Raw genomic sequence first — 27,915 nt, forward strand, 5'->3', positions numbered from 1 at the left:
AGTACCATCAGCTCCAATCTAACGCCACAGCAGACGGGGGAGTTACTGGCATTGTTATCCAAGCATAAAGACTCCTTCGACGCCCACTCTCCTCTTCTGGGACAGACTTCTTCGACGGCTCATCGCATACACACAGATGGAACTTCCATTGTGCGGCGGAGACCATATCGTGTTTCTTCCGCTGAACGCCAGATCATCGATACCCACATTGCCGACATGCTGAAACGTAGCATAATCCGCCCATCCTCAAGCCCTTAGTCGTCACCTGTCGTTTTGGTGCGTAAGAAAGGTGGATCAGTGCGATCAGTGCGATTGTGCGTAGACTACCGTGCCTTGAACGAATAACCCGCAAAGATATATATCCAGTGCCCCGAATCGATGATGCGTTAGATTCATTGCAAGGCGCGGAGTATTTCTCCAGCCTTGATCTACGCTCCGGATACTGGCAGATACCCATGCACGAAGCAAATAAAGAGAAAACCGCCTTTGCCACACCCGATGGACTTTACGAATTTGACGTAATGCCTTTCGGCCTGTGTAATGCTCCCGCCACATTTTAGCGGATGATTGACACCGTACTACGGGGCCTAAAGTGGAAGACTTGCTTATGCTACCTTGACGACATCATATTTTCGTCGACCTTCCATCAGCACTTGCAGCGTCTCGATGAATCCTGACATGCCTCTCAGCTAGCGGCCTTCAGCTATACAAAAAAGTGCCACTTCGCCAGCAAAAACATTAAAGTGCTCGGACACACCGTCAGCAAGGAGGGCCTTCCACCCGACCCCGACAAGATTACCGCTGTCCTCCGCTTTCCCAGGCCTCAACGCGCCAAAGACTTGCGTAGCTTCCTTGGCCTAGCTTCGTATTTCCGGCGCTTCATACGTAACTTTGCCACCATTGCGGCACCGCTCCATCAACTCCTTCCTTCTGGAGCTCCCTACGTATGGTCGGACGAATGCCAAACTGCTTTTGACGCCCTCAAGGGTGCCCTCACGTCCGAACCTGTACTTTGTCATTTCGACAACACCGCACCCACTCTTCTACATACTGACGCCAGCGGACACGGTATCGGCGCTGTCCTTCTGCAACGTCAGCAAAATTCTGAAGAACGTGTGGTTGCATACGCAAGTCTCACGCTAACAGCTGCAGAGAAAAATTATACGATTACCGAGCAAGAGTGTCTCGCCGTTGTTTGGTCCGTCCAAAAATTTCGGCCTTACCTGCGCGGCCGCCACTTTACGGTCGTTACTGATCACCACGCCTTGTGCTGGTTGGCGACGCTAAAGAACTTAACGGGACGTCTTGGATACTTCGTTTACAAGAATACGACTTCGACGTCACCTACAAGTCTGGAAAGAAACACCACGATGCCGATGCTCTCTCTCGTTGTCCCTTACCACCGTCTTCAAACGCTGCACCACCTTCCGCGAGGAAACCGCAGGACGCGTCGCCTGCATTCCTTTCGCTCGCAGCTCTCAACCGGCTCCCTTCCAGCCATTCTCATACGTTTGCCTCTAGCCAACGTAATGACTCCTACTGCCACTCCGTTATGGAGCGCATTCGCAGATCATCTCGCCAACGTAACGCTCGGCTCCGTCGGCAGTCGAAGAACTTCAAGATCGAAAATTCGATATTATACCGATAAGTGTTTCATCCCGAAGGACACCGTTGGGTTCCTGTCGTTCCCCGATAATTTCGAGGCCAGATATTGGAGACGTTTCATGACGATCCCACTGCCGGCCACTTTGGTTTCCATAAAACCTACGAGCGAATTCGCAGCCGCTTCTCTTGGCCTGGACTTGCAACCAGCGTAGCGAAATACGTGGCTTCCTGTTCGCTCTGCCAACACCGCAAACGACTGGCCTCACCTCCGGCTGGACTGCTCTAACCTGTCCCATGTCCTGAAACTCCTTTCGCAGTCGTTGGTATCGACCTCTATGGACCACTACCCTTAACCACTGGCGATAAACGATGGATCTTCACAGCTGTACACCACTTGACACGGTACGCTGAAACAGCCGCACTATCTTCGGGATCCGCAGAGGAGGTTGCGGCCTTTTTCTTGGAAGCCCTCTTTTTACGGCACGGAGCTCCACGTGTCCTTCTGAGTGACCGCGGCAGGACCTTTCTCTCTAAACTGCTCGACGATGTTCTCCGTGCGTCCAATACCATCCATAAAACGACTTCCAGCTACCACCCTCAAACTAATGGTCTAACAGAGCGCTTTCATCGCACGCTGTCCGACATATCTATGTACATCAACCCTGACCACACCAATTGGGATGCCATTCTACCATTCATCACTTTAGCATCCAACACGGCCGTCCAACGCACTACGGGGTACTCGCCCTTTTTCCTTGTGTATGGTCGCCAACCTATCGCTACCTTCGACATTTCTTTCTTCGGTGTCCCCTGCCTTCGTCCACATCAGTGTGTGAGCAGTTCGTTTCGCGCATTGCCCGGTGTTGCCAACGTGCCCGCCTCAACACCGACACCAGTCAACAAGACTGCAAAATTCGCTATGACGCATTTCACCGTGTCGTTTCCTTCCACCCTGGGGACGAAGTGTTACTGTGGACCCTAGTTCGCGCTCCTGGATTGTGCGAGAAATTTCAGTCCCGTTTTATCGGGCCCTAAATTGTTCGCGAACAGACTTCGCCAGTTAACTATCGTGTCACTGCAGTTGTTCCGCCTTTGGACGGCCGCCGCCGTGCCACAGAGACTGTGCATGTTCCACGTTTAAAGCCTTTCATACGGCGTTTCCAGCCATAACCAGCGGCCAGGTTGGCTGCTTCCACGCGCGGTGGAAATTGTGTGAGCATTATTTCACCCCTTTAACTTCTTCATCCGTATATATTCATCATCATGACCAGCGTCATCGTCTTCAGCGCGCGACGTGGATAATAAAACCATTAAGGCTTAACAGCTGTCTCGCACTATGAATAAATACCGCCCTGTGTAAAGCATGATTGTGCATGACCAATGCAGTTATCGCTCGAAATTCGATGGCACTACATTCCGCGATAACACGGGGAATGCAATGAAGTTCTCACCACAGGTGCAATTGTCCGGCATGCCAGGATTTCCAATACAGAAAGGCTTCTGGCCAGGCTTGCATGCTATGGAAGTCGATGACACCACTGCACATCGAGAGACAATGCCATGAGATACGTAAATATCGCTTAGAAAATTCTCACCTACCACCGGCAAACCTAGTAGTACACTCAAATGTGCGGATTTTTAACTTTAGCACAAGCATTCCAACTCAATAAAGGTAAAAACTGACTCATGTTGACTCAAATAGGTTTCGAAACTGCAACACAATAATTTGATATTCACGGATGGGGCATACTATCTTGCAGCTTCTAGAACTTTCACGCGCTAGAACGAGATAGCCGTTGTAGGCCAACAGATTTATTTATTTATTTATTTATTTATTTATTTATTTATTTATTTATTTATTTATTACAAATACCCTCAATCGGCGTAGCTCTAATGAGGGCAGTGTGGTTACAATTGAAAAAGCAATTCAAAATTAAAACCGAGGCGTCCGTCTACAAGGGCCAAAAAATGAAAAATAAAAGAAAATGCTGCAAGCACCTACCACAGCAAACGGTAAAGATGGCACGACAAAAAGGAAGAGTAGTGCAGTCAGTCTTTAAAAAAGAAAGAAAATGACGACAGTTAACGATGTCAAAGACGCGCGCTTTTGAATGCGCAGTGAACGTGCGCCGCGTGAACATATGTAAACGATACATATAGAACGAAAAAAAAATGACGCGTCATCGTCACAAAGGAAACAATGAAATAAAGAGAGAGGGAAGAGGATCCATAGAAATGTAGGGAGGTTGACCAGAGGTAGTTCTGTTTGGGTGCAAGTAGAGACAGAGCGCGGAAGGGGGATATATATATATATATATATATATATATATATATATATATATATATATATATATATATATATATATATATGTGTAGAGAGAGAGAGAGAGAGAGAGAGACGAGCACGAACAAACGGTGTATACTAGAGCGGTAGGAGGCGGCGTTCTTGAAGTCTGTCGTGAAGGCCCGTAGACCGCAGGAACCTTAGTAACGCGAGTAAGGCCTTCAGCGCGGATGTTCTTATGATAGTGGACGATTTTCCAACTGGTCCAGTACCCTGCACACCACTTGTCTCTTGGCACTATATCGCGGGCAGACACAGATAATGTATGCGAACGTCTCATCGCTGTTGCCTGTGTCACCTGTGTGGCAACTGGGGCTGTTGGCCATTCCAATAACGAAAGCATATGAGTTCGTAAATGCAACGCCTAGCCACAGACGGTACAGCATGGTCTGTTGACGTCGTGGTAACCCAGTCGGTGGATGCATCCGTATGTCCTGAAACAACAAATGCAAGCCACACATGGTGAAAACGTTCCAGTCCGACAGGGGCAAAGTACATTCACGGGACATCAATCACAGCCCAGCCGCAGCGTCTTTTCCCTAAAGCGGAATCAAGGCACGTTGACCACTTTCATGTGCAGATCGGGCGGCTTTGTCGACGTGGTCATTCCCGCTGACGCTGATTGTCCTGGAAGCCACTGAAAGATTATGTTGTGTCCTTTGTCGTGGCTGCGATGATATATCTGTCGAATTTCTGAGGCCAGTTGTTCATTGAGTCCGCTGTGCATAGGGCTTTGTATGCACTGAGGGGCTACCTTGGAGTCGCTAAAGGATGTCCATTGTTGTGGTGGTTCCTGAATAATGAAATCAAATGCAGCACGAAGTGCCGCAAGTTCGGTACACGTCGATGTAGTCACACTTGAATTTTTTCATTTTGATTTCTTCAGATTTTGCCGGGATGATGCCTGCAACAGCAAAGCTGTTGATTTTTACCGAACCATCTGTGTAGACATGTTGCCGGAATCTGTGCACGTTGTGAATGTGTTCCATAGTTGCTTGCTTCAAAGCTTGCAACGGCGCTCCAGCTTTCTTCCTGATGCCTGGAATTGTTAATTGCACTTGCGGGCGGCGCAGATACCACAGTAGGTCTGATAATTGTGTAGCGGGCGTAAATTGTGATGGTAATATCACGTCTCGCAATACTTTTGGCAAAAGTTTAATGTAGCCTCTTTGCTGGCAGGCGAACAAGATGGTGTTGGAGAATCCGAGTCCGGTGTCCGATGTGTGCTCTCCGGGCATCTCGGGTATCATTGTAGACTCTCAAAGGAGCGTCCCTAGCAATGGCCACTGCCGCAATCGATGACATAGTTTTTGGGAGACCGAGACAAGTTCTGAGTGCGTGTGCTTGTGCTTGCACACTATGGAGCTTTCGGATATTTCTAGTGCAACTATTTCCTAGTACAGGTAAGCTGTTCCACAGGGAGCCCGAAAGCAGCGCTTTATATAGTTGCAACATTGATGGTATTGCTGCACCCCAAGACTGCCGGCCGCGAAACGCAAGAAGCTGCCTAATGGTGACCAAATGCTTTGTCATGTACGAGACGTGAGGGCTCCAACACACGTCTCTATGATTGATGACGCCAGGAGATGTGTGTGCTCGTGTGTATTATACAGTTCGATCAATAATACGCAAACCACACAGGGCCATCGCTTTCCCAGTAAAAGCAACGAGTGCACATTGCTCGGGTGAAAGCTCCAGGCATTGCCTTCTTAGCTATGCTGACACGGCCGTTGAAGCCTTCTGAAGTACTGAAGTCGTGCGCGGACATGTACACATGTCACTTCTCAAGCCCATATGCGAATGCCGTCTGCATATACGGAGAGCTGTACCGCTTGCGGTAACGAATCGGCGAGACCAACGAGCACCAGGTTGAACTGAGTAGGGCTGAGTACTCCATCTTGCGGTACATCACGACTGGTATAGCTAGACGGCGTTGGTCCGTCTTCAGTGAAAATGTTCTATTCAAATGGCTGCATATCCAGAGAAAGGCGTGTCCACCAATCCCTACAGCTTCTAAAGCCTCCAGAATTGCATGATTATCTACATTGTCGTACGCACTTTTGATATCAAGGAATAAGGCCGCAGTGATTTGCTTCAGATGTTTCTGGTGCTGTACATATGTTACAAGGTCAATAACGCTATCTATTGATGAGCGTTCGCATCGAAAGCCAGCAATTACCTCTGGATAGCCGCTGTAAAATTCCAAGTACTATTCTAACCATGTAGGGATCATTCTCTCCATTACGTTGCCGGCACAGCTGGCCAGTGCGATTGGACGGTATGATGACAATTCCCAGGAAAATTTGCCAAGCTTGAGGATTGGAACAAGGCGACCGGATTTCCACGTGATAGGGGCCGGGCCGTCACGCCGTGATGTGTTGTATAGGCCAAGAAGTGCATCTCTGGCCTCTTGACCAAGGTTTGCAAGCGCACAGCATGTGATGCCATCGGGTCCTGGTGACGAAGATCCACTGCATCCAACAAGTGTGGCCTTCAGTTCTTCGATGCAGGAAAGAGTGTCCGTACAATAATCTTGGGAGCAAGGGGAGACAATAGCAATAGGTGTGCAAGGCTGGAATGTCAGACCCGCAATCCTGGTGCAGTAATCTTCGGTTACATCGACTTCTCGGCGTCATTCATGTAGGGCTACAGATTTAAATGGATGGCTCTGTTGAGGAGCTGTTCGAAGTCCGCGGACTGTTCTCCAGACAGCAGAAAGAGGTCTACGCGGATTTAGAGACTGACAAAAATATTTCCAGCATTCATTTTGCAGTACAGCGAGGCGACGCTGAATTTTTTTTGTGTGTGCGTCAAGCCTCTCTACGGCCGTAAACCGATTTAGTCCGTCTGTACCATTGTTCCGCACGCCGGAGGATTGCACTGAGGCTCTGTATTTCCGAATCAAAATTTGTGTATTTCTCCAATGGCCGCAATGAACGCATAGCATCCTGCAAAGCCTTGGCGACCTGAATTCCCAGTGTGGACGAAAAGCCTTCGTGGCATACATCTTCCCTAAGTGATTTAAACATAGGCCAATCTATTCTTTGTGTAAAATTTGATGGAACGGATTTCGCTAGGCCATTTATCTTTAGGTTTAGGCTTTAGGAATGTGGTCGCTTCCATGAGTTTTTATGTCTGCGAACCAATGGACGCAGCGAGTGTGGCATAGCGAGACAAAAGCTAAGTCTATACAACTACTGTACATTCTGCAGCGCAGAAACGTGGGACTGTCATCGTTTAAGACAACAAAGTTCGTTGTCTCAGGCAAATGAAACCAGGTGTCTTCCTTTGAAATTTACCTTGATGCTTACCCGAAGTGAATGATGTGCGTTAAAGTCCCCAACAACAATCCATGAACCAGGAGTCACATCTATAATGTCTCTCAGTCTCTGTCTGTCGAAACGCCTTGATGGAGAATGGTAAGCGCCCAATAGAGTAAACTCAAGAGTGTGTTTTTTCACGGTCAAACAGACATACTCATTACTTTCATATGGCCGCACAGGATGAACAACGCAAGTCAGTTCACACTGTATGTAGATCATCACCTTGCTAATGTTATTACAAGTCGATGACACATAAGGTTCATACACTGAGATTCGGACAGGTTTCTGAAGGTTCGGTTCACAGACGACAATAATGGGGAATCTATTGATGAAAACGTACTAGCCAAAATCAGCAATACGGTATTTCAGTTCACGGGTATTCCATTGCTTAATAGGCACTTCCTTGACTTTTCTAAAGAACGGCTGATGCGGTAGAGCCATTGTGCTTGCTATTTGAGGCTCGCAAGATCCGGATCCAGACCGTCCAGAACTGTCAGTGCACCCCGAGCAGATGGCGTCGGCATGTCATTTATCAACACGTGAATGACTTTCATTAGAGACTTGCTTATAGCGATTACCTGCTTGTGTTGACCTCGCACGCGATATGTGCCGTCATTGGTACGTTGGTCGTCCACCGTCAATCTTTGTACTGCTGACAGATTTCGTGTCGGAAGTGCAAGCCAGATGTTTGCAGTGGACGTATTCACTGCGTCACCAGACACCATATTGTTAGTGTGCTTGATTGCCTTGGGAGCGCCAACTGCAACAAGTAGCATCTTTCTTGCGACGATATCAGTATTTCTAGCAGAAGAAGATCGTCTGAGGTGGGCACGACGTCGTCGCATTTTAGCGATGACCTCTCTGTGCATTGAGTTTTCTCTCACCATTTGTTTCAGAACTTTCAGCTCTGTTTTGTGGCTCGAGCACTCTTTCAACAATGCTCCATAAGGACCAGAGCAAGTGGCACACTTGAAAGCAGTCGCACGGCAAGCATCAGTGCTGTGCTGCTCAGAACATTTTGGGCACACGGTCAAATTTTTGCATACGCCGCTGACATGCCCGACCTTCAAACAATTACGGCACTGAAGTAGTCTTGGAACGAACGGCGCACTGGATGACGAAAAAATCCAACTTTCACGTGTGACGCCAAGTTCCTCTCTTGAAGGTTAGCTTCACACAACCTGAATCTCCTAGGCGACGGATCTCAATCATAGTTACATCTGCTGTGGCGCGTTTAACCGAAATAGGCAGATTGTTGTCATTGTTTGACTCATCGACATCATAAATCACACCTGATCAAGTATTACTATCCCATGGTATTATGTTGCGAACATTTATCTTGCCCAACAAGTTAACTGCACTGACGATACCCAGCGCTGCTCTGGTCTTGACGTCGACCGCGACAATGTTCTTACAGGTGTTAATTCTCACATCCGTAATCTCATTCGGAACAGGAGCCTCCAGTGTGACAGATATGGCTTGCCTGTTTAGCCGATTCAGGTCATCGGTCGGCGTCTCCGCCAAGAAGAGGGTAATATGAGCCGTGTCATTGTTCTTTGCCATCGCCTTCGTCCTTGTTGAAGACGAGGAAGCAGTGACGATTCTGCTCTTTCGTTTTTGTCCCACAACTGTCAAGTAATCACCGTTATCCGACAGATCTTCTTCTGAAGCATAGTAGTACATCAGCGTGTCCTCGTTGCCCGTGTCGCTCATGAGGTGATTGCGCTTGCTCGGAGCGCTTGACGCTGTGACGTATGTCTCCTTCGGACGTCTAGCTGACTCCGCTTCTATCGTCGAAGGTCTTTGTAGCCGCGCCTCCGAAAAACACGCAAGAATACTCTTAAAATTAGAGCAGTGAAAAAGGAGCTTCCGCACAAGAGCTAATTCTTCGTCTTTTCCAATCAAATAAAGAACGAAATGAAATGAACATCTCCAAATGAGCGCCCTCTCGGCGATAGATGCAGTAAAAGCCGGTATGTAGTTCCAGGCGGATGCAACCGACTTTGTTTTGTCGTCAACCCGATACGCGCAATAGGTGGGTGGTTGTGAAATTACGTGTGATTGTAAGAGAGGGAGAGAAAACAAGGGTAGGAAAGGCAGGGAGGTCAACCAGAAGAGCATCCGGTTTGCTACCCTACACTGGGGGTGGGGAAAGGGGTAGATATAGAGGAAGAAAGGGAGAGAGTAAGCACTTAGTACGTGTGGGAGGGACACCATACACAAGGACACTATAAACGATCTCTTAAGCCCGTCCACTTCAAGTACTGCACTAGTGCACGAATCGCTTTCTGAGCCAGTGACGCGTGTGGCCACGGTCCGAGCGAGTACCTTCGACTCGGTGAACGGTCTCGAGTCCAGTCGGCGTAAAGTTGCCCGCAGAGAGAGGAGTTGGACATCGTAGCGAGGGCAGGTATGCAATAGGTGCTCGATGGTCTCCACGCACCCACAGGAGTCGCACATCGGGCTCTCGGCCATTCCCATACGGTAGGAGTATGCGTTCGTGAACGCCACTCTCAGCCACAAGCGACACAACAAGGTTGTTTCGCAGCGGAAAAGGCTAGATGGCAGTTGTAGCTGTAGCGTGGGGTCCAGTTTGCGTAATCTGCAATTGAAGGCACTTGAAATCCAGAGATCTTGTGACTTCTTGCGAGCAAGTAGGCGAAGTTCTCTGGCAGCGTCCGACCTCGCCAAAGGTGTTGGGCGCGTCTTGGTATCTTCGCGGGCACACCGGGCAGCCTTGTCAGCCAGGTTGTTGCCGACGATGCCACAGTGAGCAGGAATCCACTGAAATATAATGTGGTGTCCTCTTTCTAGAGCATGGTGGCGCAGTTCCCTGGTGTCAGATGTCATCTGCTCGTAAGTTCTGTGACGTAATGCAGACCTGATGTTGTGAAGGGATGCCTCAGAGTCACAAAATACGACCCATTTCTCTGTTGGCTCTTCCGTGATGTACATCATAGTGGCATGGAGAGCTGCAAATTCTGCCGATGTAGATGTAGTCGTGTGCGACAATTTGAATTTAACTGTAACGTTCTTGGCTGGATCGACGAATGCGGCACTTGAGCTGGTAGGTGAAGTCAAACCATCGGTATATATATGAATGTGGTCATGATACCTCTGGTGCAGTAATAGCAGCGTAAGCTGCTTCAGAGCCGGAGCTGCATGATCGGACTTTTTTGTAATTCCAGGAATAGTAAAATTCACTTGAGGCTGTCGCAGGCACCACAGGGGAGAGGAAGGCTTCGCCGCCGGTGTAAAAGATGCCGGTATGCACTCTTGATGAGCGCTAATCACTCGTGAAAAGGTCGCTTGATGTCTCTCGGCTGGTAGGGAGGCCAAATGATGGTTGGGGATCCTTGACAGATGGCGAATGTGCGCTCTGAGAGAGTCGACAGCTACATGTGTCTCGATCATATGGTCTCCCGCGATGGCGATTGTTGCTTCTGTTGAGGTGCACCGAGGCAGCCCTAAACACGTGCGTAGGGCTTGACTTTGTATGCTCTCGAAGGCGCGAAAGTTCGTCTTGCATGCATTTCACAACACTGGTAGGCTGTAACGTAGGAGTCCGAGAAACAAAACCCTGTACAGCTGCAACATAGGATGAACTGGTGTACCCCAGTTTTTCCCGCAGAAAAATTTGAAGACCTGAGCAATGGCAACTAGCTTAAATTTATGGAAAAGAGAACGATGGGACGGCTTTCGGCGTAGTGACAATGAAGGCAATGATAAGCTTTTTTTCATTTATGTTACACTGGCTGTGCAGTTGCAATAGGAAGGGATAAAGTCACTTTCTTTATTCTGGACAAGTTCAAGGGCTTGAGATAAGTTAGCTTGGTTGTGGTCTCATACTGAAGCTGCATATTCAAAATATGATTCAGAAAGTGCTCTATAGACCTAAATGAGTAGTTTTAGAGACTTCCTTTACAGATGTTCAACCTAATATACCGTTAGTATTACTGATTATCAAATCAATTGGAGATTCCCAAGTCAAACTAGCAATTATGAGATCTCCCAAGTACTTATGTTACGATGCAGAGGAAAGATAAACATTCTGACGTGAAATGCGCGTTAGCTTAAATATCATATGGTTAAGTTCCATTTTACAAGTTTTGCGCTTTATTACGACAGAATTAAAATCGCTTTGTAAGGCCGGCTTATCACTGAAGTCACGGACTTCGCGGTAAATAACGCAGTCGTATCGATATAAGTACATTATTCAAGAGAGTTGGGCAAGTCATTACCTTCAATTAGAAAAACGATGCGGTGAAAACCATCTCACCATGACTGTCGAAAGTAATGCGATTAGCATTCCAGCAAGGTAGTGACATCAGATATTGCTGAATTCATGTTGATACTATAACATGTTAGGCGGTTGTTCTGAGAGTTACGTTACTTCGGATTTATGCGGCATGCGTTGTCTCTTGCATCAGTGAGTTTTACTGTGGCACATGCTTGCCAAGGTCGCCCATGAGCATGACGGCATCACGATGACTGCACGACGACGACGCAATAATGACGATGCAATGACGGATAAAAAATGACGTTGACTCAACGACAACGGTCGCACGATACAATAAGATCACGATTCTGAAATGATGACGATGGTGTAACGATGGCAGCATGGCGATGATCACATTATGATAATGGGATGACGACAAGTGTATGACGACGACGGTATGACAACGCGAAAATGACGATTATGGCCCGATCACGACGAACCTATGACGACGGTGTGACAACGAATGCAAGACAGTCACTGCCGAAGACGCGATACGAGGATGACCAGACAACGGCGGCATAATCATGCTGGAATGACGAACGCATGATTACGACAGAATAACGAACTATTGACGTTGATGGAACGAATTCGGTATGACGACGACGGCATGAGGACAATAAGATGACGTTATTGGAGTGATAACAACGGTAAAACTATAGGGTGACGAGGACGGCCTGACAACAGCATGACGACGACTGTGTGAGGACGATGGCGTGACCACGATGGCATGACGAGAGTCGGATGAGGAAGTTACAATGACGATCATAGAACGACCACGATGGCATCACAACAACTTTATGACGATGGCGCAATGACGACAATGGAACCACAAGGCTATGAAGGCAATTTAATGAAGACGTTTGTATGCCGACGCTTGCTTGACGACAGTTGCTTCATAAAGACTGTATGACGACGGCGCCGTGACGAGGATAGGGAGGCAAGGGTATGATGACAATTACTTGAAGATGAATGCATGAAGACGTTGGCGTGACAACTGTATCACGAAGACTGTATGACTACGGCGGCGTGACGACGACAGAATGACTAGAGTCGGATGGCCAAGTTGGAGGGACGACATTACAACGAAAACCGCGGCATCAGAACTAGAGCCGGACAACACAAAGAACGCATGCCGACTGTGTGACGACCACGGCATGGCGAAATTCTGGTGACGAAACTCGAATGACTAAGATGCGACGACCTCGACGGCATCACGACTACGAGCACATACCAAGTGGCGGTCCTAGAAGACAACTTGAGCCGCTGGGTCGGCGTGGAAGGGGCGACGACGGCGGCATGGCGAGTGACATGACGAAGCTCGAATGACGAACATGTTACGAGCACGACGGCATCGCCACCAAGAGCGAATACCTAGTGGTCCAAGCTGGTAGAAAACTTAGACCACTTGGAATATTCGGGTTGAATAGTAACACACTGCAAGCGATTAGTAAGAAAACACTAGAGCCAATGTAGCATGATGATGATGGATCAAGGTAACCAAGGATAGTTTATACAGCAACGATTTAGGGTTTGTCAAACGCCTGCAAAACACAAAGAAAAAGCAACCAGCACGAGAACCTCTGTCTAGTATGTAGCATGTAGTGAATGTGCGAAAATAAGAAGTTGCGTTTCGCAGGAAAACGAACGTCGGACGCCATGTTGTGATGAAGTGAAAAGAACATCAGATTCAAAGAAGTGAGAAACCTTTGGGTATAATATATGCTCCATTATTTTGCGGGCCGTGCTAGTTAAGGCAAAGGGTCTGTAATTTAGTGGTAAAATTCTGCTACCCGATTTGTTTAAATGCGTTTATCTCCCATCCGAATACAGAAACTTCATTATTAATGCGATAGTGTTAAAGGTCCCGTGTTGCATAAAATCTGGTGTCGGCGTCGGCGCCGGCGAGGTTGTCGTATGTATTTAAGTATATGCTTACACCACGCCTTCCTATATGTCACGTGGTATATGCGAGTTATATGGCCACACCATCCTATTGCTAAGGTTGCTCATACTTTTTCTTACATCCTTGGCAAAGTGATTGCTTGGAACTTTAAGAATGACAGCCCACAGACAAATGTCATGAAACAAAACACCGACAGCGCAGGCCTTTTATGATAAGTCTTCTCACACTTATTATTAAAAGTGGGAAGCAATAGCAGTAACCTAAAAATTATGATTTTTTTTTTTTTGCGTGGCTCTGGGCACCACCTACGCGAATGACCTACGCAAGAGGCCGCGTTTCTACTAGAAAGCTCGCCTTCGTGCATAGCGCACGCCGCCAGCGTTTCTGGGTAAACATTACAGTTACATAAGCCACAGTTGCCGGAAAGCGCGAGATGCAGTCAGGGTTCATTGAACGCGAAAAAGTCAAAGCTTAAGCGTCCTCCAATTCCCCCCCCCCCAGAAAGCTGAACAGAGATTAATCATAAAATGAACTGAGAACTATCTTTTTAGCTACCCCTTTTATTTAAAGGGGCGCCAGACCACTCTTTATCGAAGAAGAGAAATGAATTTTAAGGGTAATATAGGCTGTTTCAGAAATGCTTTGGCGCATTAAATATTTCAATGTGTTCAGCAGAAGCGGAGTCATTAGCAATGAAATCAGCTGTGCTCCGGTGCCTTCTTCAATGCCTTGCATTGCGAAGGTCACGACGAAGCGGGGCGCGCGCACAGCGCTCCGCCTGCTAAATGTAACCGTGCCGCGCAGTTCAAATTTAATTTTGGATATTAATAGATGAAACTACATCCCAGTTCGGCGCCTACGGCGCGTCAAACGTAAGCCCAACGCGGTTGTCCTCAGTAATGCCCCTCCATGCACGTTTTGGCCAACCAGGTTAACTACCGCCAAGCTACCCTCCTTTTCCGTGCTCCTCTCGCAAGCCCCGCCTTAGCTTCCGGCGTCAAGTGTAACTTACGAGGCTTCAGCTTCATGTTCTGAGGGGAAGTGACGCACCGGCACATGGCTCTCCGCGCCTTGTCAGCAAAAATGGACGATAGACAAGCCGTGCGGGCGCAGCGTCCACTCAACAAACGCGTAGACGAACACGGGCTACGCCTGCACGTAGGTGGAGGGCCTAGAGCGAGCTACTCAGGTTGGCGCCCGCTGCTGCAGCTGATAAGCACCTGTGAGCGTCCAACAGCAGCCATCGTATAATAAAGCACTCGCAGCGGAAATTCCAGCAGCGCATCTGCAGAAAGCGGAAATGGCGGAACCGGAAATGCCGTAACCGGAACTGGTGTGAGGGCAAAAGGCAGCGCACATCAAAGGTTGGCGCTACTTAGCCAAAGCGGCGGCGGCGCGTAGATGGAGGGGTTTTAGTCCTCAGGGGAGCTGCAGCGCGCTTAGACAGTGGACTCATCGCGGTACCTCGCGGCGGCCACGGTATCGACTCTACGTAAGGGACCGCTGCTACATGCAAATGTAGTGCGTATGCGCACAGTTTGCTTTGTACACGATGGCGCTTTAGTGAGCGCTCGCGCTCATATGCTAAAGTATGACATTGCTACGTGGTACGGACCGGCTTTGTCCTTCACCAGCTTGGCCGACGGATAATAGCCACATCCAGCTTCCTCATTTTTGAAGCGCTATCAGTCTGCCATGGCGTCTAACAAGGAGCGGGCACGAGCGAACGCGCGCTGGCAAGCGTGCATGTGGGCTGACCTTAAGTTTCACCTGGTTCGACGCTAGTTAAGCATTCAAAACTAGTCGAAATTAGCGAGCCCCATCAGCTACGACACTAATAAGCAGGGAAGGTAAATATTAATTGCTGCGGGGGCAGTCGCGGCCGAGCGTGAGGAGAGGACAGCCGGTTTCTTCCGGAAGTACGTAATTGTTATTGAAATTCCAAAGCCCAATCTTGCTTATTACGGCCTGTTTATTGAACTTCGTCAATAAGTATACACAGTGACACTATGAAGAAGCGCAAAGATCCAAACACCCTTCTTGATTGACGTCAGCAGCCACGTATGGGAACCCGCCTTCTTACAAAATACAGGAGCAGGGGCGATATGACGTAAAGCTCTTCCAAACGTTTCTATTACAATTCTGAAATCAGCCCTCCGCGACTTGTCAAAAACTTTTTGGAAAACCTCCACTTTGTCTGTCTCTCACACGACGTCACGAAAACTGCGATAGCTGCCCATCTGATATGACGTGTACAAACTTATTATGGCTGATTGGACTGAAGAAAAAAAAATAGTTATTTCTAATTCGATGCCTTTTCGCCATTAGACCTCCAATATTGGTCAAAAGTTTTAGGTCTGCACGCACTTCATTCCTTGTCACGCCACGTCACAAAACCGCGAAAACTCACTCGTCAAAGTGACGTGTATGCGTTAAAAATGTATAAAAATGCCGAACAAATATGAACTTTTTTTCTGACTAGCCGCAGGCTGCCCCGTTCCATAAGGAATAAAAAATGGATGCCGCTGATCGCTCAGGCACTGGCTACGTACTCTTTCCTGCGGGAAACTATGGGTTTATTTACATACAATAAAGCTGTTACGTGGCATTGTAACGTTTTCGAACACCTTTGGCACATTTACTACCTCGTGTTGCCAACTCTTTTTCGCTGAGGATTCGTTTTAGCAGCCTTCTTAACCTTCCTTTGCATGTCTACGCGATTTTCGACCAGCCACCGCAAGCAAAGTAAGGGAAAGCGGACAAATCGCAGACGCCGGCACCATCCTCTTCATCCACTTATCCATTTTCATTGCAGTGGCTCGGCCCCATCTAATCCCCCTCCACTTGAGAGTGCTCCTCGCCTCTTGTCAGCCAATTAGACAAAACAAGTCACTCAGTGTAGGCAATGTTATTCGTTTGTCAAACAAACAAAAGTGACCTCCTGTGAACAAGGAGAGCGTTTGATTGGTCTGTTCAGACAACCCTGCGGGTGACCGCCCGGTGCTTGCGTCGGCGGTTCCGCAAATCTGACGTCAGGAGATTGGAATAAAACATATTGGAATAGTTTTACGTTATAGAGCCCTAGGTTTGGGTAGGCACGCATCCTTCACCGGTGCGACGCCTGTTGTGCCACAGAGACATGCAAACACCACGCCGCGAACATGCGCAACGTCGAAGCACGAACGGAGAAGGCGCGAACGCGGTTCCTACAATGGTCGCCACGCTGCGACGCCTTTTGCATTCCGGACCCTCTTCAGCGAACAGTTCGCCGGGCGATATCCGCGGGTGGTCACACGCCACTTGGCGACGACGGCTCAAATCATCCCGCTCCCGCGCAACGCTCAGAAAAGACGGCCCAGCCTAGCTCTCATTTATGGCCAAGCTCGCACTGACTAGGCGAGCGCGGCACTCCTTTTCGCCAGCCTTGCGGCGAGTCACGTGGTCAGGCGGCGACCCAGTTGAGGAGAGCGCACGCGCCAAGCCGGTGGCGGCGCAGCGCGGTGCAGCGCGTTGCTAAGGCTACGGCGCAGCTGTAGTCAAATGAAGGTCAAATTGCAGGCTACGGCGAAACTCGGCTCGACGCGCTTTAAAACCGCGCACGCGCCGGTGAACAAGCGTTTCTTGAGACTCCAACGTGCACTGGCCTAGTTTACAGCGGACCATCACCAATAGCGGCGACGCTGTATTGTGATGACGTAGCAGGAAAGGTTCTCAACCTCAACGACTGCTCCGGCGACAGGGGTGGGAGCGCCCGAGAGGCATCGACGCGAGAGCAGAGCGATCGAAAAGAACCTGCCGAACGCAAGGCGCACACCCTCTTTCAAGCAGTCCAATACAACGCTGCTGCTCATGAGACTGGTCTATCCGAAACGACCAGCCGAAGGTGTCTTTAGTTTCAGATTTCCTAATAACGCATTTTTGATGCGAAAGCGCCACATGGCTCATTGAACGAACATTATGCGGATCCCACGCACTGTAGGAATCGACGTAAGCGAAGCTTTCTGTGCTGTTTGCTTTGATTGACGATAATTAGCGGGGGTGCTGACACCGAATGTTTAATTTTTTCAACGTTTAGTTCAACACGAGAGTGGTGGGTTTATGATAAACGCTACCTTGCTTGTGACACTCCTGTTTGTTTGCGTAGCACACAGAACACCCCACAGGGACACGTGTTTACTTGAGGCGTTCTTGTGCGCCATTGTTCATGACCATATCAGGGTTCGCCAGATTCATTGCCTCACATGGCACATCCCGTCGTGGTAGAAGTATTCAACTTTAATTAAACGATGGGGCTGTACGTGCAAAAACCACAACCGGATAATAAGGCACGTCGTAGCGGCGAACTCCGGATTAATTTTGACTCCATTGTGTTCTTTAACCTGTCCCTAAAGCTAAATGCACGTGCGTTTTTTTTTTTTTATTTCGGCCCCGTCGAAATGTGGCTGCCGCGGTCGGGATCAAACCCGCGACCTCGACCAATTCCATAACCGCAAAACTACCGCGGCGGGCACAGAATTCTTGATTGGTCGTGTGGCCGCGTTTTAAAGCGGCTCTGCTTCTGCACGCACTCCGTAAGTTGTCCACTTGCCAAATGTACATGTTTATTTTTCGGAAATAGCAGAAGCGTTCCGTACCTTACCTTCAGTTTGCGCGCAACCGTTTCCTTGCCTTCTCACGTCTTTTTCCGCTCACGCCTCTCCCCCCCCCCCCCCTGAGTGGTACTGCGAGTGAAGAGTGGCAAGACCTGCGTCGCTTCTACCCACACCACTTGTTCCACCACCACCACTGCCCGTTATCTGCCTCCTCTCCCCCCTCCGTTCTTCTATTCTATCTAGCTTCCCTCTGGATTTGCACGCAGGTAGAATAATAACTGCAATTTCTGAAATGTTTTGCGGGTGATCACGGACAATTACAGCTGTCAAAAGGGTAAGGTGGTGGCGCGCAGGGAGCTCCAGAGGGCACTGTGGACATTCGACGTGGTGCAAAGGTCCAAACGAGTTTCTCGCGTCGTCTTTCCACTCTGCCATGCTCCTGTCATGTATGCATACGGTCACCGGCCAGTGAGCGCTTTGAGGCGCTTAGACAACGTCTTCTCTATTGAATTCCAATGGTAGATCCAGATCAAGTTTTCCTCCTCTGCGTTGGTTGCATGTTCCAATGGCTGATTGGGAGCAGACACCGATTCGGATCGCTCTGCGCGGAGCAAAAATATTTGCTCCACCAGCATCCGCAGATTCGACCGGAAGTCCGCGTGGCGTATTTCCTTCACCCGCCTCTGCTTCCTGTCACGGTCGCCTGTTTCCGGTCGCAGGCAGCTATGGGCGACATGGAAAACATGGACGCTACATCGGCCCGTGCGTTTTCGTTCCTGCTCCTGGATAGTGACATCTCCGACTCAGGTACTATAAGTTCCCAAGTCCAGTGAAGGTTATTCTGACACAAAAGAAAAACAAACGCACGGAATGGCGGGATGATCCAGATGGATGGTGATGACGCCTACCCGATCCAGCTCTACTCTAGCGCCCTCTCGGTTGATTTCTGTGTACGAAGTGCACCCGCGAGAGCCCACGGATTCCGTTCGCAGATATGACGAGAGCGATCTCAGTCGGAACCATGCGCTCCGTTCGTGATGTAGCCGAGCGCTCGTGATCTGCCATTGGAATTCAACACTAATAGCACAAGGCCGGTGCACTTCGAACGGTGACATCATGCTATATTGCCCTACTGCCGTCGAATTTAATGGGGATGCTCCCGAGTAATCCACGGTGATTTTGACGTCACCGCCACCGCTTTCGCCACGCCAGGCTTTGGCAATGGACATTTCCACGTTCCCAAGTTGCATGATATCACTGAGTACAAGCTTGCAATCGCTCGCTGAACCCACTGGGTGAGACACTCAGCTTCTGACCGTGGGGTCATAGGTTCGGTAGACTTTTTCCTTTCATATTCATTCTGTTTTTATACAGTAATTTCTTCATAGAGATTACGGAGGCGAGTTAGAACGCTGGCAAGAACTTGTGCGGGAAAGGAAAGCGCCGATAACACAGGCTTCCGAGAGCGAGGATGACGTGGCGTCGCGCCGATGCCCTCTCCCCTCGCGCAACACTGAGCGCGCCGCCGCGAGGCGCTGAGTCATGCTCCCTAAAGGGGTGCGAAAAATAGCACCTCTTCCTCTTCACAATCACTCCCTCGCTAGCGGCAGCAGGTGTTTCGTTTCGCCCGCTCTTCTTTGTCGAAGCGCGCACGTGACGAGCGTCGCAGCCAAAGTGAATTGAGGGGCCATGTCGCTGCTGTAGACACTGGATTTTTCGCCCAATTGGACATTTGATGCTTTCGCAAAAAAATGGAGGAAGCTTAAACTTCACCTGTAATTGCGGAACATCGCTTGTTGCGCCGTCCTTAACTTCTCAATTTTCCTTGTTATTCTTCAAGACTCCGCCCAATATGCTAGCGCCATTACAAAGCAATTATTGCACACCTTTCTCTTCACGGATAGCGGTGAGCTCCCGCACTTCATTAGAGAATGACTGCCGTATGCGCAACAACCTTGGTTTATTCTTTTTAATTTTTCTTTTCGTGACAATGGTTCCCTGTAAATGATCGGCCGAGGTAAACGTACTCTTGCATACATTCTCGAGGCTGCCTGCCAATAGAGAATTTTCGTTCCCTTGCCAGACTATTGAACTTTAACTTTGTCTTATAATAATAATAATAATAATAATAATAATAATAATAATAATAATAATAATATTCTTTAAGCTTACAATTGCAGTTTGTCTGTTAAGGTCCTCAACCGTTTGTTTCAAGACTCCAGCGCTGCTGAAGGGGATCTTATCTTGCGGAGATGTTCGCCATTTATCCTGACTCCTAATTCTTGTCAGTCTAATAGCGGAGATACTTCAATGTGTGCAGCGAATAGCATTCGAAAGCTTTCACGTGGCTATATGGCTCCCATAGACTACGCAAAGGCGTTCCATGAACTATAAATAAGAACAGTCATGGAAGCAATCCGTGTACAGGAAGGATGCTCGAATATCTTAGCAACTGTCTACAAAGATTCCACAGGTACCTTCATTCTTCGCAATAAAAGCGTTAAAATACCAATCGAGAAAAACGTCAGGTGAGGAGACAAACTTTTCAAGGCTAGTGGGTTCATACCTACATATCAACATAAAATTACATACATATGTACATCTACGTTCATATATGCAAGCAAATATAGGCAGTCCACGTCATAAGAATCTGTCAAATTGTAAGTACCAGGTGTAATGTATGCATGCTCGAAGCTTAAACCATACTTACTTGTATTCACGATAAAAATGATGACCACGAGAGAACACAGGGCTAGACACTTTAAACTCATGACGTGCAGGAATGTGGAGAAGCGAATAAACGCTGCTGAATATATCGGACTTGATAGCTGCAAAAAATTTCAGATAGGAAATAAGTTTTCCGAAAAGAATACAGGCCGTTCTTGTTCAAGAGAGCAGAGCCAATGCAAAATTCATTGTCCGCAGGCAGCAATTTAAACACAAACAGAGCACAATCACAAACAACATCAGCAACAGAAACATCACTAGGACAAACAACTTCGTTAGCAAATAGATTTCAAGACATGTAAGTAAGTCACGTGACGCCGCGAAGCAGTGACGTGGTGTTAGCACACACACGAAATACAATATCTGTGTCGCAAAGCCGTGATGCGCATTGTCCCGTCCCCATCATGACCCCGGTGCCTTTCGGGACAAAACATTTTCTCGCAAGCTTTTCTTCGAAATATGGACGCCACAGACGCTAAGAGCATAGGCTAACGTCGCTGGCGTTCCGTTCTTGAGGAGAAACCGGCGAAGAAACGCTCTCCCATGAAGGGTGCCGGTGCCATGACCATGACGGACGGGGGCCGAACACGGCTGAGCGAATCAGGACAAGTAGTTCAACATATATTCTGATATTCAACGATATTTCACCTAAGCAGTGGCCGCGCAGCCATGCAGAACTCAATGTGTTGAAACTCATGCTTGCAGAGTCTACACCACGCATTTTTTATCCCTGTATGGCAGTTAATTCTCGCGAAAACTTAAGCAGCAACACACATTAGACGTACTTATAGGACTGGGTTTTTTAAAAAAAAAAAAGGTAGTTACATTTATTGTGCGCTTCTGTCGGCACAATTGCATGTGTTTTCTAAGCACGCAAAGATGAGCTACATATAGCGCCCGGATATCCCACGCGTTTGACCTATTCTGAGTAAAAAAAATAATTGATTACAAGCTCGCGAACAATCATAGCGCAAGTATTATCTATAACTATTTCGAACACAGCAGCGTCAGCCTACTAAAAGTAGCGCCGATACTTTACTACGCCGCGGCAAGCACCAGTTCTGTGGAAGTTCTTACCTGTATTCGCCAGTTCAGGTGGGCCGAAGACCACAGAATCTCCTTCATTTTATACAGTGTTATGTGCGTGCATAATTATGAATGGCAGCATCTGCAGTGACGTAAAAAATGTATCACCCTTTGTCTTTACGCTGGTGAAACATGGATTGGCCTAAAGTTTCAGTCTCCTGCATGAAAAATTTTTACGTATGACGCAGTGCAGCAGGAAACAATCTATTTCGCCAGCGCGCATATCATTGTTTGTTATAAATTTATGGTTCTTTTTCTGAATCATCCCACCTCCCTGGAAATTTACCTGGACTGCAAAAATAGACTTCAGGCAAAGTTCTGGCTTCAGCTGTCAAATACAGCATAGGAACACAGCATATTCCCAAATACATCCCATTGTGAAGTATGCTAATAAAATGTTCACCTCTATACATTGTTATAAAATAAGCATAGTGATCCCCACTCTTGAGTCGCAGAATAGTAATCGATGTGTCTGTCTTTACGACATTATATTAAAGATGACTCACATCTGCATGTGTGCAACTGCAGTATTATTGCACTAAAAAGTTGCGAGCAGTATTAGAGCACATGCTTCAGATTATCAGACACTTCAAGGTGCACCTTAGTCAGCGCGTCAGATGCTGTCTACATGTAGACTTTTGCTCTGCTCGCGCAACAGAACATTTAGCCCAGCACACTGCTACGAGTACGACTGGTAAAATAGGAAGTATTTGAAGGCACACGTCTTTCCAGTTTTCCATCTTTTTCTGCTTATCCACAAATTCAATCTGCTTCTCATATATTTAGTGTACCAGCATTTTGGGGTGATGGTAATTGTGCATGATACTGCGGTTCTGGTCTTGTATTCCCGGGACAAATGCACTTTCAGCCAATATCACAGGCAGGTGGTCCTGTTTATTTTGACAGCATTCACAAAAACATTTAGCGATTCTATAAAATGCTGTCCCAAGGCATAACGGAGCATTGCAAGTGTCATTACTATTATTTGAGGATTTACGTTTAGCAGGGCAGAACATGCTGAAAAATCACCTTTTAACATACTTTTCAGGAATAATGAACGTTATACGAAAAATATTGAATGGCCGCCTTCACTTCGGCTCAAATAAGAGCAGAAAATATATACGTCTTCGCGTTTGCTCTGAGCACCTGTGGCGCCGCTACCTTAACCCTTTTTACCGTAGTTTTAACTTGGAGGTTGCATATTTTCCTGGCGTGATCTCAGCGGATTCAAAATGTATTTGGAATAGTGTAGTACTTACCTAATGATTGTGTGTGGAAATATTTTGACCTATGTTCTCCATCATCACCACCCCATTTTTATACCTAGAGCAGGGCGAACGTATCTCCCAACGATCTTCAATTACCGTCATCCTATTTATGCGTGCAAATTATCTGATTTTATACCACCACCTAAGTCTCTGCCATCTCCCACAGCGTTTACGTCCTCTTGCCGCGCATTCTTTAAATATGATAGAACAGCCGCTATCTGTGACACATGTGGCCGGCTCAGCTCAATTTCTTCATTTTTATTGTCAACTACAATATCGTCTACCCTTCGCTCTCTAATCCGCCCCTGCCTTCCTGTCTCTCAACGTTACGATTGCCATTTTTTTCTTCATGGGATGGTAGGCAACGAAATGTTCACTTTAAACTTGGCCCCAACTATAAATACACAAAGATGCTTGGTCTGTGGCTGTTTTTAGATGATTTGCGATTTGTGTCTTGGTCCGGGACGAATTTTTCCGGACGAAGAGTAGCTTTCGCTTCACAGGAAGCATTGAAGTATGACTGCTAAAGAAAGAGGAGATATCTGTTTCACAGAGGAGAATATTGACACGTGTACTCGTTTTCGTCGTCCGGTGACGGCATTTCACCGGCTTAGAAATGTTAAACGTTATTGCTCGGCGCAGGACGCCCCTGCAGGTATCGGAAGCTTCTCGAATATTATCTATGGTTTTATCCGTTGTCCATTGAGACCGAACCTTGTTTAATTTGATTGTATTCGTGACTCAAATCGTGTAGTGTTTTCTGGAAGGCACGCGGGCGCCAGTGGTTACGCTGGAACCTCGGACGAGTCATACAATCCGACACGCTTCACCCACAGATGAGATTTTCGACGCTCGGCAACCGTGCTCACCGCAATCGTTTGCTTTCAATGTAACCTGCTTTTATGGGTACAGGTTGGAAGAGTAAAGAGTTTAGTCATTCACAGTATTCGCTACTTTGTCTTGCGTCGTTACTACAATGTGACGTGTGGTGGAGATGCTTCGTTGTGTAAGTGAAACCTCCTGCAAGCTCTAGCCGTTAAGATATCGTCCACGTCGCCACGGATCATAGAGCTGATCCCAGGCGGCAAGAATTACCGCCGAACCAAGGACTTCTGTCGGAGACTTCCAGGAAGACCACCACGACACCATGCGTATGTCGGGAGGAAAATAAAGCATGATGATGATGATGATGATCAAGGCTAAGCGAAGAGCTGAAATGACAGAACCAGTGCCTCGTGTTGTCATGCAAAGCACAAGGAGCCGTCTAGAATATTCAATTGACTAGAATGCTGAACGGAATCTGTTTGTCACGAGCTCCTGTTCATGACCGGACCTAAACTGCGATGTTCGTTGTCTTCCAACAGTGTTCGCTAAACATAATTCTCGACATGGACTTCCTGAGCCATCACGGTGCAGTCAACCACCTGAAGCCCAAGTCGACAAGGCTATACGAAGAACATGTGCTATCGTCAGAGAGCTCTCTGAGTCACCATGCTTCCAGTTTGCTTGAAGAGTGTCTACATCCTGTCTCGCACCTGTATCATCATTTTCGTCGGCACCAAAGACACCTGAAGACGTAGAAAGTATCATCGAAGGCAACCAACACCTACTCCAAGACCACCAAATTTCCGGCCCAAGAGGAATCACTCGGCTGCTTGGAGGAAAAGCGAAATTACTGCTGACAAACTTCAACCAGGAGTACAAGCACCTGAGCAAGGGCACGGCTATCGTATATATAGAGGAAATTGTGGAAACTAGCAATTCGTTTCTCTTCTCGGATTATGCCGCATCTGCCTCGACAGCAGATGATGCCTCGACAGCAGATGATGAATCGGTTTATGTCGAATGCTGGTTCGTGAACCAGCATTCGACATAAACCGATTCTCTCTATGAGTAACCGGCAACAGCTCAGAAGTCTTCTTCAATGATACAAAGACTGCTTTTCGATGTCATCGAGGATTAGACAAACACTAGCTGCTAGGCATCGCATTGTAATCGACGAATGCGCTCGGCCACTGCGCCAGACATCATGCCAAGTTTAGACGCGGGAACGAGAAGTCATAAATTTACAACTCGATGATATGCTACGCGACGAAATCGAGACGCCCGTGGAAGTCAGCCATAGTTTTGGCGAAGATAAAAGGATGAAACCCTGCGTTTATGCGCAGATTATCGTCGCCTGAACAAGACCACGAAGAAGGACTTATACGCGCTCCCACCGATAGGAGACGCAATGGCTGGCTTCTGGCAATATATGTTGGCGACTGGCATCGCAGGAAGACCACCTTAATGACGGTGGACGGCCTCTAAATGTTCAACGTCATGCCATTCTGACTGTGTTCGACACCTGCAATGTCCCAGTGTGTGATGGACATGGTGTAAGTAGGGTCAAAGTGGCAGACCTCTCTCGTATACCTAGAGGACGTTGTTGCCTTCGCCAGAAATTTCGACGATCACCTTAGGCGGCTTGGGACAGTACTAGATTCCGTCAAGTCGTCAACGCTCACTCTGAAGCCCGAAAAGTGCCGCTTCGCTTACGACGAGCTGGTATTCTTGGCCAACGTCATCAGCGAATCTGGAGTACACCCTCATACGCAGAAGACATCTGCCATTGCTGACTTTCCACCACCCGCTGACAAAAAGGGTGTGTGAAGATTACTTACGGTGTGGTTATTATAGATGCTTGGTCAGACTTTTCACACAAACGCCGCAAATTGAATCATTCGAACAGCTTACGAAGCCTGCAGTCTGCACTGGTGCTCGTCCACTTCGATGAAGACGCCGACATCGAAACCCACACCTATACGAGTACCGTAGGCCTCAATGCCGTCTTTGCCCAAAGATGAATTTGAAAGGGTTATTGATTACGCTAGGCGGTTACTGTCGAAAGTAGAAGCTAGTTAATCAAAGATTGAAAAATCACTTGATAACATTTGGGCTACTACGAAATTCCGCCCTTACCTGTAGAGCAGGCCCTTCGAAGTCGTAAGCGACAATCATGCCATCTGTATGCTGGCAAATTAAAGGACCCTTCAGGACGCCTCGCACGAAGGAGTGTCGAGAAACTAAGGGCTTTAATATCACTGTCGTCTAAAAGTCGAGCCTGAAGCACGCTGATACCAACTGCTTATCACAGGCCCCCACTGACCCACTGCCGCAAAACGACGAGGATGACGACGCCTTTCTGGGAACAATAAGCACAGAACACCGCTGAACAGCAATGAGCAGACCCGGAACTAAAGGACCTCGTGGAGTACTTAGAAGGTAATACTGACGTTCTCCCTAGGGCATTTTGGCGAGAATTTCTTTCGTTTTCCTTGCAAAACGGCGTACTCGTAAAGTACTTCTCACAAGTCCACACCAACTACATTGTGTTTCTCTATGCACTGCACACAGGGGTACTGCACGGCCTACATAGCGATCCGGCCACTCTGCACGTCGGGTTGTCCCGGAGGCTATCGAGAATGCAGTAAAGGTATTACTGGCCGCGCCTCACCGCCGAGTTGCCTACTTCGTCAGGATATGTAAAGACTGCCAATTACGCACGACACCACAGACAAGGCCCGCGGGATTGCTGAAGCAGATCGAGCCGCCTTGCCGACCATTCTATGAGATAGGAATGGACTTTTTTGGTAATTTAAGAAGTAAACAGATGGTAATAAGTGGATCGTCGAGGCTACCGACTACATTAGCCGCTACGCAGAAACGAAAGCCCTCTCCAAAGTTCCTGCGGCCAAAGTGGCGAAATTCTTTTTGGAAAGCATCATGTTACGACATGCTGCCTTAGAAGTGCCGATTACCGACAGAGGAACTGCTTTTACGGCGGAGCTTACGCAAGCTGTCGTGCAATATAGCCAGACAAATCGCAGGGCAACTGCCTACCACCCGCAGACGAATGGCGCTATAGAGCGCCTGAACAAGACCCTCGTCGACATGATATTCATGTACGTCGACGTCGAACAAAATACCTGGGATGTGATGCTTCCCTAGATAAGCTTCGCTTGTAACACGGCGGTGCTAGAAAAAACACAGATTACGGCATTGAAGCTGGTTTAAGGAAGAAACTGACTCTCGATGCCACGCTACCGAGCTTCACCGAGGAAGACAACCTCGACGTCGCGGCCTATCTCCGGTGCGCCGAAGAAGCTCGACTGCTCATCCGCCGGCGCATCAATAACCAGCACAGGACTGAAAGTCGGCAATACAATGTTCGATGACGCTACGCAGAGTACAAGCCCCGCGACCATGTTTGGAGCTGCACTCCGATACGCCGACGAGGGCTTAGTGAGAATCTTTTGCGACGCTATTGCGGACCTTGCAAGATCATCCGATGTATTGGCGCACTGGCATACGAGGTCGTGCCAGATGGCATATTGAAAATTACAGCGGCGCCACTCCGAACCTGACATAGTCCTTGTTATGCGCCTTAGGCCATTCGGCTCCCGCTGACGAACTTTGGGACTTTGTTTCCTCGTTGCCTGGTTGTTTTTTCTTTACTTCTGGTGGTTTTCTATTCGCTTTCGTATTTGTTTCGTCAGCATCGGGACTATGCGTTGTAAGGGGAGGGCATTTACACATCTACTAGTTTTCTTTCTACGGTCACCGCCTTTCTATGAGATGGAATTCGACGACGACGAAGTGTGCTGTGTGGAACGCTGCTTTTCTGTCTGTGCTAATTTCAAGCTACTTTGTGGGAGACTCCGTTCCCTTAACTACGGCGATGGACGTGGAGTCACCTGGAGGGGTGCCGAGTCCTTCCACGTCAACAGCGGCCCCTCCGAGAAAGTG

General features: G+C 48.0%; 1 protein-coding gene across 2 annotated transcripts in view; it reads right to left on the reverse strand.

The window, feature by feature from the left end:
* LOC142578131 (uncharacterized) overlaps positions 1–21,913 on the reverse strand; it is a 43,150-nt gene extending 21,237 nt beyond the window's left edge. The window contains exons 1-3 of one of the 2 annotated variants that reach the window (XR_012827182.1): positions 21,422–21,485; positions 20,757–20,874; positions 3,057–3,143 (exon numbers count right to left, since the gene is read on the reverse strand). Coding sequence is in view for 1 of the 2 variants with exons in the window: in XM_075687536.1 (XP_075543651.1) it covers positions 3,057–3,143; positions 20,757–20,874; positions 21,851–21,898 (253 nt within the window). In the remaining variant the exon portion in view is untranslated. Of the gene's footprint in view, positions 1–3,056; positions 3,144–20,756; positions 20,875–21,421; positions 21,486–21,850 lie in introns of those variants that run through there. The other variant, XM_075687536.1, reaches the window with a different exon arrangement.
* Between the last annotated feature and the right edge of the window lie 6,002 nt (positions 21,914–27,915).

Source organism: Dermacentor variabilis, chromosome 4, assembly GCF_050947875.1.
Source record: "Dermacentor variabilis isolate Ectoservices chromosome 4, ASM5094787v1, whole genome shotgun sequence".
Taxonomy (NCBI): Eukaryota; Metazoa; Arthropoda; class Arachnida; order Ixodida; family Ixodidae; genus Dermacentor; species Dermacentor variabilis.